Below are 15,258 nucleotides of genomic sequence, written 5' to 3'. Positions count from 1 at the left end.
AGAAGCCCTTGCATGACAAAAGGTTGTTGTTGTTATTTGCAGACCAGGAATGCACATGGCCACTGTACATAGTTCTTCTGTTATTAATCAGCACAACAATCCTGTGAGGTAGATTTGCTGAGATGTTATGGTAGCAATGGCCTACGGTGACATGGTAAATTCCATGATCCAAAAGGGATTTAAACTTGGTTACCTCTGTTCCAATATAATTAATAATTAACTTAATTAATTTGGCAAATTAGATGCATATATTTGAGGGGCTTGAATATTGCAACCTGTCTAGAGAGAGAATGGAAAGGTGATTTAAGTTAAATATATTTCCTACTGCTATATTTTGAAAACTGAGCATTCATTGTCCTTTGCTTTTAGATAGCAGCTATTGATACAAGTTTGGATTTTGGTCTTAAAAAATAAGATTATATTTTTATGGTCATGTTAAAGATTGTTTTGTGCTCTTTCTATAATCCTGAAAGACTAAAGGCACTAACACAGGAATTTCACTGAAATATATTCTGGCTTTTAATTTTTGAATTCTTGTGCATTCATTTTGGCTTTATCATTTGCTTTTCCAAATAAATTTTAATTTCTAAAATCTCTATTAAGGTTACTGTTCCAATTAAAAATGAGGAAACAGATTTATGGTAACTAATAGAACTGTGGACTTTTTTCCTACTTGGTATCAGGGATGAAGTTTGTTGAACAGAAATTTACAATTCTCACATTTCAACAGGAAGAAGGTAGACCCAATTAAGAGAAAAGATAAATAAATAAAACTTTGTTCTAACAGTCAATCAATATAGAACAAGTCTTTAACTGGGATAAACTCTTAACAGAAGTAGTAAGAGAGAACCAATGAAAGAAATTTCATTGAAAGAGAAGGTTGAATGAAATTAAGACCATGAATATTGGGAAAAAACCCCCAAAAGGAGCATTCTTCTCTTCTAGCTTTCCTTGCTTACAGATCTTTGGATGAAGGTAAGGTTGACATGTGCTGGAGGTCTCTCAGAACAGACACATCTTTTGCCATTGTTTGGTTAGGCACTTTTCTGAATTTCCTTTATTATTTTAAGAAGTAACTTAATAGAATTTTGAGAAAATTATTGGTCTTTATTTTCCTTTCCTATATTTCTGTTTTACATTTTTGCTGTATCCGTTTCTCTTTTGAGATAACTTTTCTTAAATGTTCTTTACAATTTGATGGTGCAACATTTCTTGCTGAACTGTTTCAGAAGAACCTTTACACCCCAAGCTTAGTAGATATATGTAATATATATAGATGTTTTGTATTTTGTTTTAAATACCTTTAGTTTGTTATCCTGCATGTGCTTGTCTCTGAGTACGCTTATGTAGGGTTGGCAGATAAAAGAGATATTAGAACTGAGTTGGGCTACACAAATTTATAGAAGGTGTGTTTTGTCAATGATGCTTATCTTTATAAATTGCCCTATCCCTATAGCTTTCAATTTAAGATATACCTATCAAATATTTCATATATTTGATACACTTTATTTATCTGTTAGTATTCAACAATGTATGTCCACAACTTTTGCTCTTATGGTCCTGTGGCTGGAACATGTGTTAGGAGATTTTATAGTTTCTTTGCATACATTTAATAGTACCGTACTTTATATTTTTCCCTTTGTTAATATTTTATTTAGTATTTTAATCTTGCTTTATGTTAGTCACCAAACTCCTCAATATCTGACACTCTGCCAAATACTTTTACTTGTGATAAACCTATATGGGGAAGAGTTTGAAGTCCACATTATTCAGGACTATCTGAAAGTATATCACAGTTTGAATGTAAAAAATAAAATATGGTTAATTGAAAACAGAATCAAATGCTTCTGACCATCTTCTTGTGGTTGAACCAGCAAAAAGGTAATAAGAAAGAAAGCATGTGCTCATTCACATAGCTGTAAATAATAGTTTAGTAGTATAGTTGAGTGAAATTACTGTTTTACTTCACTCTCTACTCATAAGCTTTTCTTTTAGTTTTCACAGACATCAGGTCTGTAGTTGCCTAATACCTGTCCCTTTTCACCTGTGTGAGCAGATTTTGCTCTGACAGACTTCAGTTAGGCTTCCACTCTTTTCTTCTAAGGATACCGAGATAGGATCCATCCCTGTATGGAGAAGCACAGAGAAACATTATTCATGCCCTCATTGCAAAGAATAATCCAACTGTGGAAGACAAGCTTCTGCAAACAAATTCCCACAATGTGCATTGTCCATCCAGCACCACGGGATGCATGTGCACTGCTCCTTGCTGGATTGGGAGTGCAAGATCACTGAATAGATGCACAGTGTTGTTTATACAGAAATCAGCAATCACCTCTTCCAGCAGCTTCAGAAGGAAATAATATCCCTACAAAGAACAGTACCTGTATACTTACATTCCACTTCTGTGAATAGGAATTTTTGCACTGCAGCTTCTATAGTGGTCTCTTGGTATCCAGTAGGGTTTAGTTCCAGGACTCCCCATGGGTACTGAAATCATTCATTCATTCATTCTTCCCTTCCTTAGGTTACCCCCCCCCCCATCTTCAACTGGCTGCCTGAGTTCGCATCTGCTTCTATGCAACATACACTCTTCATCAGCTTGCAAGATCACAAAGCCTTTTTTTATTTTGAGTTTCCTATTCCTCTTATTCTTCTAAACTTCCTTTCTTTACTTCAATTCTAATTCCTCATTCCTATGTGTGATTTACATTCATTTTAATTTTCCTTCTTAATTATCATTTTAATTATCCTTTGATAATTGCTATCAAATATATTGTCTATAGTTTGAGACTCACTCAGCTTTGGAATACAGTGGTGCCTCGGGTTACGAAATTAATTCGTTCCGCCATTCCTTTCGTAACCCGAAAATTTCGTAACCCGAAACACTTTTCCGTTAGCACTGGAAAGCCTATAGCTGCACTTTGCAGCATTTGAATTTCGTGCCGAAATGAATTTCGTAACCCGAAAAATATTTCGTAACCCGAAACAGTTTTTGCCAATCCAACTTTTTCGTATCCCGGAAATTTCGTAACCCGATCATTTCGTATCCCGAGGCACCACTGTACGAGGTTTTCCAGAGTTCAGAGCCAAAAGAGCCAAGTATGTGCTCAGTTGTTTGCATACATGCAATGACTATACATTTATGTAATCAGAAACATAACATCATGTTTTGCAAACTGCCTTCAACTCATGGTTTACAAGAAAACCAGGTGTAGCTTCAGTGGAACATAACATAAAAACATTGCTAATTATGGAAAAGGAAGGACTAATTATCTCAAGAGGGAGATTGCTGGAGAAGGATGAATGTGTTTCTGGGCCTAACTCTAGCCCAAATCCAATTGCTAGTCCCAGCTGTAACTCAGTAATCATGACTTATGTAAATTTCATCAATTCAGTGCACCTACAATAGTAGGGACGACTAACTAGGTGAATCTTAGGAAGTTGGCATTACAATTATGCCAAGTCAAAAAATAATAGTTTCTGTAGAGCATTACATTTTAGGGCCTGCAGGGGGCCTCCAAATGATATTTAAACAAGGATTTGACAGTGGTTTGTGTAGCCTTGATTCCCAAATTTCAGCTTTTAGTAAGGTTATACCCTCTATGTTGCATATGTTGGGACTAGCACAAATTTACTGTAGCCACCAAAACTACTGCCTATTAAAAAGACAGCCTTATCACACCTTTGCAATCTGTAATAAAAGGAAAATGTGGACTTTTAAAAACACACTGCTAAGAAGGGAAAATACTGTAATAAAAACATATTGAAAGGAAAAATACAAATGCCTGACTTAAAAAAATAGATCTTTTAAGAAAATATTCATCAGGTAAGTTCAGTTGCTTGAAATAGATTGAAAAGTACTGTAAAATATATTTACAGGCATACACACACTCCCTAAGGTTTAAACATAATGTGAAACAAATCAGCAATAACAGTCCCAGCTATAATTTCCCACCTAAGTATAAAATGATCTGAGGGAATACAGAAGCTCATTTATAGAATAAGAGAAAAATATGATGTTATTGGACATAGTTAATTGAAAATAATCTTACATAGCAAAACAAATTATTTTTGCCATCTGGGTATATATACTTGGTAATTAAGAAGAAATTGAGTGAAAGGCACAGCTGGGCAAATTCTCCAAACATACCATGTTTTGCCTTTATGGTTTAACATAACATTTGGCAAAATATTGTTTATCATAGATCCGATCTTGATAAAGCAATGGACAAACTGAGTGGTGAAGCAGATGGGCAAAAATCTGTGCCCAGGGGCCACTCCAGCCCCAATCACTCTGGGACCACAGTGACTGGTTGGCCCACTCCTGAAGTGGGTGGCTGGCAGAAGTGGCTTTTGGCAGCTCTTTTCCCCAGCAGCTTCAGGCCACCTAAGCCAGTTTCAGAGCAGCTTCCAGTCGCTTCAGGCTAGTTCCAGGTAGTGTGGAATGCTGATGCAGTGCCCAGAGATGATGTCAGTGAAGGACACTATATGAACAGCTGGTTGCCCAGCAATGTCAGGACCCTACTAATGTGGTGGCAGAGGATATTCAAATGGGCAGCCCTAAGAAGAGGAGGGGGAAGGGAGGGGGGCATGATGGAGCAGAGAAGCAAAGAAAAATCTCCAGGGAATGGATTTGATGGGCCTCCATGCACCAAACTATTTGCTATCCCACAGCTGGCTCTTTCAACTCTACGGGGCAGGAAAAAGCAATCTAGAGAGCCTTTTAACTTGCTCGGTGTCCCAGAGAAGTGAACTGAAATCTGTAGTTTGTGGACAGAAAGTTCAACCACCTAGACATGAAAAAGGTCCAATCCAGACAGGCCTTTGCGGCGCCCCTGTCACGTGCTGGGGGTTGGCCGAGGGCGCACTGTCCATACTGGCCTCACCCCTAGCACGCGATGAGGGTGCCAAAATGGCAACACCCTATACACACAGGTGCCGCCATTTTGACATGATGGACGCATGTCATGCCACCATAAGGACATCATGAGTGTGCCATTGGCGTACTGCAATGTCCTTATGGCGCCACAGAAAGAACCTGCTTTTTGTGGGTTCTTTTTGCTGTGGGAGAGAGTCGCGTGGTTTGTCTGCTATGGCTCCCTCGTGCAACAAAACAAGGCACCCGCAGACCCTTTTTGGGTGGTCTGTATAGCGCCAAAGAGAAGATTCAGGGTAGCCAGAGTGGAGAAGTCCCACTCCAAACTCCCAAGCCCAATGATCCTGAAAAATTCAGATGCTTCTGAGGCTGATCCTTTGTGTCACCTCGGTTATGCTCTGGCACATGTAACATAAGCTAGGGCCTAATTCTGATACATTGTTCATGCTCTTGCAGGACCTGACCCACCACCACTCTGATGGACCTTGAGCCTTCCAACCCACTGTGGCTTGATTCATCAGTCAGCCTCCAAACCTGGATGGAAGTTATCAACCACAAGGATAAGAAGGAGATCCTAGAGTGGATGTCCCTAATAAAGGATATTTTGGTCCCCTATGTGTAGCAAATTTCTCATGTCAAACTGGTCTTGAAGCTGATTGAGCTAGCAGTTGTAACTGGGTGTGTAATATAGCCCTAATCTCATTTTCCAAAAGCCTTTATTTTGGAGAAAAGAATATGGAAGAAGAGTTGATTTACCCATGGAGAAGTTACCTTCTACTACAGCAACTGAAATTCTAAGAAGCATTCCATCAATATTAGCAATTTGTGATATTATACATGTTACTACAGCCAACCCACAGTAAAAGAATGAAGACTCTTGCTTACCAACCTTCTGCCTTGATGATCATTACATTTTGTTCCAGATTAATCAGTGGTTGTACAAGGCACAATCTTGGCTCTTGCTTTTGAGTAATACAAACACCATTCTGATTTGCAACCATCCAGTTACGGTCATACAACAAGCCTTGATTGCCAACAGGCCACTGTGTAACCTGAAGGGGGAAAAACATGCTATCACACTTAGCCAACAGATGCTGGACATTTAAAACAAACAAAACACCTTGACAAATGTATGTAGTTTTCTACTTGTTACCAGACTAATATACAATACAGTCTTTTATTCATATGGCAAAATGCTAAAGCCAGAAAAGCTCAAATCCCATAAGTAATGGTTCCATTAAAAACCCAGGGATTACAATTTTACAGTGAGTAAACCAGATAATTCTGAAATATTTTCTATATATGTTTAATCTGAAATCATTTTGCCCATTCTTAAAATCCAAAGCAGCTACTGGTCACTTCAGACTGACTAGAAAGTACAGATTGAGTATCCCTTATCAAAGATGCTTAGGATCAGAAGTGTTCTGGATTTCAGATTTATTTTGGATTTTGGAATACCTGTATTTGCATTTACAGAATAAGACATAATGAGGCTGGAGTGACTGAGGATCTGTGAAATGGCAGGAATCCAAACAGCACTTGGCACAAATCCATACCTCCTGCCAATTCACAGATCCTTGCGTTTCTCTCTAGCCTTGCAAATATAATACAGTACGTAGCTCAAAAAGTTTTGGATTTTGGAATTCCAGATAAGAGATACTCAACCTGCATTAAAATTTGCCCTACCTGTGCTGCTCCTTGCCTGAGGAGAATAGCAGCATAAGCAGGATCAAATCTGAATTAATTTTAGTGTAATGAGTAAAGATTGAAATGATGGCCCTCATTTCCACTTAAAGCATCTACTGTATAGTTGTAAAGAGAAAAACATAGCATAGACTTTGTCAGAGAGAGTGCTTTTTCCTGCCCCGTAGAGTTGAAAGAGCCAGCTGTGGGATAGCAAATAGTTTGGTGCATGGACATCAGCACCAACTGTAGGTTTGCCATCTGTGGTTTAAGCTTCCGCAGATGGCAAACCCTGGCTTTTTTAATGAGCATGCATGCACATGGCACCAAAAGCATGCCCATTGAAAAGAATGGGACTTAAAGTCCTGCGCTTTTTGCTGTCTGCAGGTGGGGTGGGGTGGTGGTGTCCGAAACTGATACCCATATGGATAGCAAGGGCGTAATGCATGTAAGACTGATGTCTGTCTATTTACAAGTTTAGGGATTCTGAAGGGCAGTATCTGTCACTATCTCTGCCTCCATATCATTGTGTTCTGAAAGGCAAATATGGAGGCAGAGATAGTGCTGATGTGCTGTCTTCATTCATCCCTCATTCTTCACCCAAACCACCACCATCTATATTTCAGATGCACACACTAATAACTTTTTTAATATGCCAATTCCCTGCCATGTGTAGTAAATGTTGCTATCAGAAATAACATAACTGGCGGTTGTGTGCGTGTAATATGGATTTACTAGCTGGGTTTATGTAGTACTACTTTTCTTGTTAATTGTTAATTTTTGGAAGCTAAATTTTGAGAAAAACCCTCTCATCAAATTAGGCCATTTGCTTACTTTTTAGTTTACTTTAAAAAAAAAGGTTCTAGAAAGCAACAAGCAATGTAACAAGTGAACCAATGCACCTTGTAACATTCGTGGCAAGATATTGCTTTGGGACAGGGTGCTTTACAATAGGAGACATTATTAACTTTTTAAAAATAACTGGCAAAACTCTCTCCCTCTTCCTTGCAATTTGAACAGAATCTGTTGTCTTTCCAAGAAGAAAGCAGCGTATGTTGGGAAGTTTCCCTTTCTAGTCCTTTTCCACCAGCACATATTCAAAAATATAATCTGGGAAGTTTTATGCAATTTTTAATGGAATTAATGTACTATGTATCATCTAATATTTTATAGGTTTTTTAAAAGCATGCTGCCATTAGTTTATATTTATAGGTAGAAATGGGATATAAATTATTCAAATAAAAAACAAAGAGGTGGATCCAATTTAAGCTGTACTCAAAACAGAGAAACTGAAATCAATGGTACTTCAGCTTGTTTAATGATTAATGTAAGTGCCAGTGAATTTAACTGGTTTTAAGTATGACTTGACTTTGACCAACTCAATACTAATACCAATTAGAAAATTCAGAGGGAGGATTGTATGCAATTTAGCCTGTAGCTAACCTGGACCCAAACCATGTAGGGCTTTAAAGGTAATAACCAACACTTTTTACTTTGCCTGGAAACTAATTGGCAGGCAATGGAGTGTTTTTAAGACTGGTGTAATATGATCATTCCTGGATGTCTGAATGCCATATTCTAAACCAATTTGAGTTTCTGGATTTGGCACAAAGGTAGCCTAATGGACAGCACACTGCTGAAGTCCAGCCCTGAGGTTACCAGCATGTGCACTACCATCTTTAAGCATTCAGATCCTAGGAAGGGGCACAGTTGGCATATCAGCCTAACCTGATAACAGGCATCCTGACCTTCGCATCTATATGAGCTGCCATTTGGAGGAACGGATGAAGGAGCACTCCCAAACTGTGAACACAGAACAGTTCAGAACTGGCACACTTCCAGGCTCAGATTAGGACCCTTGATAGTTAGCATCTCTATCTTAGCATCCAGTGAGATTTGTGAGTGTCTTCAAAGGCAAACACATTTATTATAGCAGGAGGTTCTATGACAGTTTATGACAAAATAGATTCATTAATTTATAAATTCTTCACAAACCTCTTTCTTGTTTTTGCAACAAGAGACTGCCATGGTTTCCAATTTACCTCTGCTTTTCTCAGTGCTTTGAAAATATCATAAGAACACCCCTTGGCAATGAGGCTACAAGTTCATGTGCTACTGTTTATAAGGGCATTCCAATGTGGAAATACATTTCCTCTCAGAATGGCACTGTGTGGATATCACTTGAAGGGAGAGTCTGCTTTCTCACGCTAAATATTATAATGTAAGTACAGAGTCCCTGGCACAGTGCAGCAATGAGATTTTTCCATTTAAAGTGTGTGCTCCCTAATGTGTTCCCTGATTTTATGGTGCCATGGCATTTGATGAAGGGATTGCTTCATGTACATTTACATATGAAAAACTCATGCAGATTGCAGAATTCAATTTTTCATACTTTTAAAACAAAATGTTGTTACAATACATACATATTGTCTGAAAGTGTTTGATTCAACAGTGGCCTTGCTACTGCATGCAATTTTGAATGGGAAATATGCCACTTCCCAAGGTTGTAAATTCAGGACTGAACTTATTATATTTATAATCAAGAAAATCATGTCACAGTCTTGCTCATCTTTCTCATTAGTTTTACTTTCAACTACAAACAACTAAAAAAGCTGTATTAAACAGAAAATATTTTAAAATCAGGTGACGTATCAATGCTGTTGACTTCAATTTTCAATGAATTGCAAGGACTGTGCTCCAGACTCGGTTTTCATAAAAGAAACTTTAATAATGTCAACAGACATAAACAGACCGCGAAACATTGGACAGAAAAATTAGTTCTACTTCAGTGTGTAGCCCACCCATGTATTTCATCATACCTCATTCAAAAAAAGAATATATATATATATAGACAAGGTAACTTATTAACTTTGAAAAAGAAAAGCAATTAAAATCTTCAAAGCATGAACTTTCAAAAAATGCCACAACAAATGTCATATTTTTGTTGCAAATGTATTTTTAATTATAACATTTCTTTGTAATGCAAATATGCTTCCTTTCAATTATAACATATTCAAGGTTTTCTTCCACTGCTGCATGCCCATCACTGCCTGCAGCCCACTTCATGCAAAAGTGTACAAGCATGCTAATTAGTGATTTAATATTTAGAGTACATAAAGTTATACAAGGTGGAGGAGTGGTTGGAATATGTGGCTTTAAAGAGGCGCATAGATGTAGAAAGACATAAAGAAAACCTGCACGTCACCTTGCCCTTTGACCTTCCCACATTTTGTTGTGTTACAACCTGGAATTGAAATGGATTTAAAACAAGAGGCTCACCATTGGAGAGGTACAAAGTATTTTCATACTAAAGATAAATTTGCTACTACTATTTCGACTAGGGCAATATCCTGTCAGAAGGGGCAGAGGTGCTCTAATAAGGAGTTTGGCAAAATATAAGCTTGCAAAGTGGTAAAAGAACTTTTGCCTACATCTTTAGTTATGTTTTATGTTTTACGTGTTTAGTGTATTTTGTTTGGTTTGTGTGTATTTTATTATATATTCAATAAAATTGGATCTAAAATGATGGAAAAGCCAGTGGAGCTTTGAAAGCTTGAATGATATATTTTGTTTGAATGAATACATTGAAAATGACATCTTCCATGTTTCTTCCACTTCAGTGTCCAGATCATACATCAAAGACATTTTTCTTCTTTTTAATGGCTGGTTCCAAGCCAAAAGAAATTGATTTAGACTGTGGTCCAGAAATGTGTAACATGGGCCCCATACAGACAGGCCAAAATAAAGCTGTGTTGGGTCACTTTGGAGGTATGCTGTTTAAATGATGCATCCACACCAAAGCCACGATTCAGTCCTAAGGAATGGAATGTGGCTTCGGTGCAGCTTCCAGACTCTTAGGATGCATGCATCATTTAATCAGCATACCTCCAAAGTGACCCGACGCAGCTTTATTTTGGCAGTCTGTATGGGGCCATGGGTCCCTACATAGTCCACAGGTGGGGTTTATAGGAACTGAATGCAATAACTAACTAACTAAATAAATAAAGTTGTTTTCTCCCTTTGATATATCTTTTTTCTTTGATTTCTTTTTTTTGCATGTTACAGTGAATTTTAAGGGAAAATGCCAACCTTTGCAAGTGTTCCTTTTTTCATTCCATTAATTAGATTCTCAGAAGGCTAACACAGAAGGGTAAGATCCACTGCTTTAGCCTATATTTGGAGTTAGACTACATGTAAGAGTACTATGTGATAGTTAATTGTATTCACTTTCCTGCACAAATTTCACTCTCCCTCTATCAAAAATGTTTAGCCATCTGAATGCATGTGAAGGAGACCAATTGCCACACATGTGATAAGCTACATTTCTGCAAATTTCTGCAGTACACTGGTAAAAACCGCAAAGCCTTTTCCCATTGAGTTTAATTAGTTTTTCAAGGGGGCTGGATTCAAAAAGTCCAATCTCCTGAAAAATTGCATGAGGCCAGATAACATTCTATACAACTGAATGGAGGAGTATTTTAAATGTGTAGAGTAGCCCCTGGTTAATTTTATTTTGTCTAGCATAATAATCTGACATTAGAAGCATTATTTCTTCATCTAAATAAAGGTCAAATATATTTTAAAAAATTAAAAATGAAGTTATATCCCCTCCTTGCATAGCCATACAAGAATATAATATGCCAAATCACCAGCTGTATGGTGCCTTCTAACCTATAATGATATGTTTCTTCCCCCAAAATGATGCCTCAGTTCCCTTTCTGTAATTCGTTAATATTTCACTAATTCACTCAGTAACTATCAGTAAGCTATTCACTTCATTATCAGTGTAATGCCCTGAAACTATTAAAATACCTATCAAAGACATGATAATAATTAGTAACAGGCAACATATTTTAATGAGAACTAGGATGGTCCAAGAAATAATCCAGTTTGACACCACTTTAACTGCCATGGCTCAATGCTGTGGAATTCTGGGAACTGCAGTTGTGGCAGAGAAGGCTAAATGTCTCACAAAATGACAGTGAACAGAATTCCATAACATTGATCCATGGCATTTAAATGTCAGGGATGATGGGAGTTGTGGCTCTTCACCTGGCCTGGAACTCACCACCTGGTTGTGCACCACGCTGACCAGTTTTGGCCAGTTGTTATATCTTTGCAAGAGTTGCAGAGAACAGGCTGAAGACCCCGACAAACTCTCCAAGCCTTCTCACTCTTGCCTCCACAGAAGTCTTCACCCTTCTTCACCAGGGTCCTGCTGGTTCTTGTAGCTTCACCCAAGACACCAGATAACTCAGTAGTCTTATATAAAAGATCTACTTTATTCTACTATATACAGCTCCAAACAATACTCAACTCCTCACTCTCCAATCGACTACTACTACCCACAACTACAACCCACAAAATGCATTGGGATGTATAGTCGTTATTATAGCCAAATCATGGCACCACCTACTGTGGTCTGTTTCCACCCAGTAGGCGTGTACATCATTCCCATTGGTTCTCCTTGTTCATCCCACAATTAATGATTTCATCATCTCAGCCTTGACCACTTAACAATTGTCAGGTGTATCCAATTATCCACTATGCATTTCTTGTCCTTGGCACTCAGGACTTGTTAATTGCTTTACCATTCACACCTGTGTGGTTCTCAATTGGCTTCTGCTGAGTCACTCTGACTCTCACATACATCTTTTATTTCACTTACTGTATAACCCATGTTGCTTTTTCCTTAACATTAAAGCACTGTCAAACTGGATTATTTCAGCACCCAATGATAATACGGACTTTTCTTCCCAGTGCTGAACAAAGGGAGGGGATAAATCAAGTCTCTATGTATTCAGGAACTCTGTTACAGACAGCCAAAATAAAGCTGCTTCGAATCACAGTGGACGTATGGTGTTTCAATGATGCATGTGTCCTAAGAGTCCAGAAGCCATACCAAAGCCACATTCCAGTCCTTAGGGCTGGAGCGTGGCTTTGGTGCGACTTCTGGACTCTTAGGATGCATGCATCATTGAAACACCACACCTCCACTGTGACTCGAAGCAGCTTTATTTTGGCTGTCTGTAACAGGCCCAGCTGACTTTGACCTTGACAGAAACTTGTGTTCCACTATAGGGTTTTCTTAGGACTCCTAACCACTTAGAAGTGGGCAACATGCAGTCAACAACATCAACAAAATGACAATATTATTTTTTAAAGTATCATAAAAACATTTACCTCAAATGCAGCACATGATTTGATGGGGTAGAGATAAATGTTGGTCACAATAATTGGCCTTCTACCACTTGGCAGTGCTTCTATGGAATTCTCCAAAACTTCAGGCATGCTCCTTTCTGGATGTCCCTTAGCAGGCTGTAGACTGACTGGCAAAACCTCTGATGCAGAATTGACACTAAAAAGAGAATCTCCAGGGATCCTTTCACAAGGCAGCTTGTTAGTCCTGTTATCACAAGTGTGGCCATTCTCATTGGGAGATGCTACAAATCCTGAAATGATTTCTCTTGAAGATGTAACTCTAACCATCTGGCAGCCAGCAAGTCTGGTGGCTATAATGAATTTTAGAAAAGCTTGTGCATCTTCAAATGTGGATATATAACCAAAGGAGATTCTCACAGAGCCAGTAGGACATCCATCAATTACATCAATGTCATCTCCACACACATGACCAGCCTGGTTAAATACAAAATAAAGATATTTATGGTACTACAGCACTTTTAAAATATGACATAGTTTACTGTTTTACAACAATAAGATTCTGGGGTTGTTTGTTTTGTTTTTAAACCTGATAGAATGACTCAAAGATAGAGGTGGCAAAGCAATCCTTTCACTTGTTTCAAAAAAGCCCTATTGTTCTCCCCCTCCCACAACTTTATTTGGTCTTTTTTTCCTTTTACTGTTTTCATTTCTTGGAGCCTACTTATTAGAATGTATCTCTGGAATATATAATATAATATTGTTTTTGAATGTGCATCAGATTTTTAGTGTTAAAAATAAACAAACATTTTTAAAATTTTAAATTCTGTGCTCTGCTTTGAAACAATTAAAATAATAACAAAAGCTTCAAGCAGGTGGGTAACTTGGAGTTGCCTATGGCTGCTCAAGCTGCTCCGGCCACTGTCCCGAGGCCAGCTGCCACCATGGTCCACAATGGACTGCCACTAAGGTGCACTATCTTTGCGCTCCTTTTGCAGCTGGGTTTGGGTCGCCTTAGGCAGCTGTGACACATCTTCAACCTGATCTAGGAGTGTACATCATCTGAATGCCTCTGGATTGGCTCGAGGCTGGAGCTTTTGGCCCATCTGTTTACGTCCACAACACAAGTCCTGTTTTACAGAAATAATCACTGGAGAAATTATGGCTACATGTGGGGCAGATGATGCAGCCAATGTCAGTGGGATGGTGAAATTGCTCCATGTTTTTCCTCATTCTCCACAGGAGACATCTGAAGTCTGAACCATCTCCTTTCAAGTCTTAGGGGCTCTCCAGACCACCCCGAAAGGGTGGGCTGGAGGTGCCCAGTTTTCCTCCAGAGGGACGTCACAGCAGCCAAACCGCACAGCATCCCTCCGCCCCCAAAAGAACCCGGAAAAATGGGTTCTTTGTGGCTTGCACGGACGACGTCATCAGTGCACCATTGGTGCACTATGTCATGTCCACGATGCAAGCACAGTGCCTGGATGTGTGGACGTGGTGCTGCGCTTGCGTCATGGATGCACACCCCATGTGGGCGGGGCCACGCAGTCATGGTGCTGCTAGCATGAACTAGGCTTCTGGAGCGTGCAATTGCTGCATGCTCCAGAACCCTAGAATCGGCACCAACACACTGCTTCACGAAGGCAGTCATATTGTGATACTTTCTGGTTCAGAAATTATCTTTGCTGATGGTCCTAAGAAATATTAATTTTTAGAATGATTCACTCTATGGGAGAGGTCAGAAAACTTGCAAATTACACACAGTTTGACACTGAGATACAGAGCTTCTTCTAAAGAATGAACCAATGTAAATAATAATAGGTCATTCAATGGGAGCAAGTGAAATGTGGTTCACATAGGAGCAGAAAATCCTAACTCCACATATGCACTGATGGGTTCTGGGCTGTCAGTGACTGACCAAGAAAGAGACCTTGGGCCTATGATAGGGTAGTTTAAAATGTTGATCCAGTGCACAGCTGCTGCGAAGAAGGCAAATTCCATGTTGAGCATAATTCGAAAAGTAACCAAAAATATATTTGCCATTATTGTAAACCCTTTGTACAAGTCTGTGGTGCAATCACATTTCGAATGCTGTGTACATTTCTGGTAACCACATCTGAAAAAGTATATTGTAGACCTGGAAAAAGGGCAGAAAAGGGCTGCCAAAATTACCAAGGTGCTGGAGCAGCTTTCATATGAGAAAAGGTTACAAAATTGAAAAACTGCGAGTAAGGGCAACATGATAGAAGGATATAAAATTGCAAACAGTGTGGAGATGGTGGATACAGAAAGATTTCTCCCCCCTCACATAATACTAAAGCCGATGATCGTCTATTTAAAGAGAATGGTGAGGAATTTAGGATAGATTAAAGGAAGTACCTTCACAGAGCACATAAACTACAGAATTTGCTACCAAAGATGGAGTAATGGCCAATGAAAGACAAATTAATGGACAATAAAACTGTCAATGACTACCAGTCAAAACAACTATACAGTACCATTACTTTCAACATCAGAAGCTGTATGTCTTTCAATAC

General features: G+C 38.8%; 1 protein-coding gene across 1 annotated transcript in view; it reads right to left on the bottom strand.

The window, feature by feature from the left end:
- MOCOS (molybdenum cofactor sulfurase) overlaps nt 1–15,258 on the bottom strand; it is an 84,899-nt gene that overhangs the window by 19,240 nt on the left and 50,401 nt on the right. Inside the window, exons 8-10 of the mRNA XM_042475933.1 lie at nt 12,746–13,198; nt 5,769–5,931; nt 2,045–2,126 (exon numbers count right to left, since the gene is read on the bottom strand). Coding sequence (XP_042331867.1) covers nt 2,045–2,126; nt 5,769–5,931; nt 12,746–13,198 — 698 coding nt within the window. The remainder of the gene's footprint in view (nt 1–2,044; nt 2,127–5,768; nt 5,932–12,745; nt 13,199–15,258) is intronic.

Source organism: Sceloporus undulatus, chromosome 6 (genome assembly GCF_019175285.1).
Source record: "Sceloporus undulatus isolate JIND9_A2432 ecotype Alabama chromosome 6, SceUnd_v1.1, whole genome shotgun sequence".
Lineage (NCBI taxonomy): Eukaryota > Metazoa > Chordata > Lepidosauria > Squamata > Phrynosomatidae > Sceloporus > Sceloporus undulatus.
Note: the sequence above shows the minus strand (reverse complement) of the source record. Positions and strands in the feature narration are given on the sequence as shown.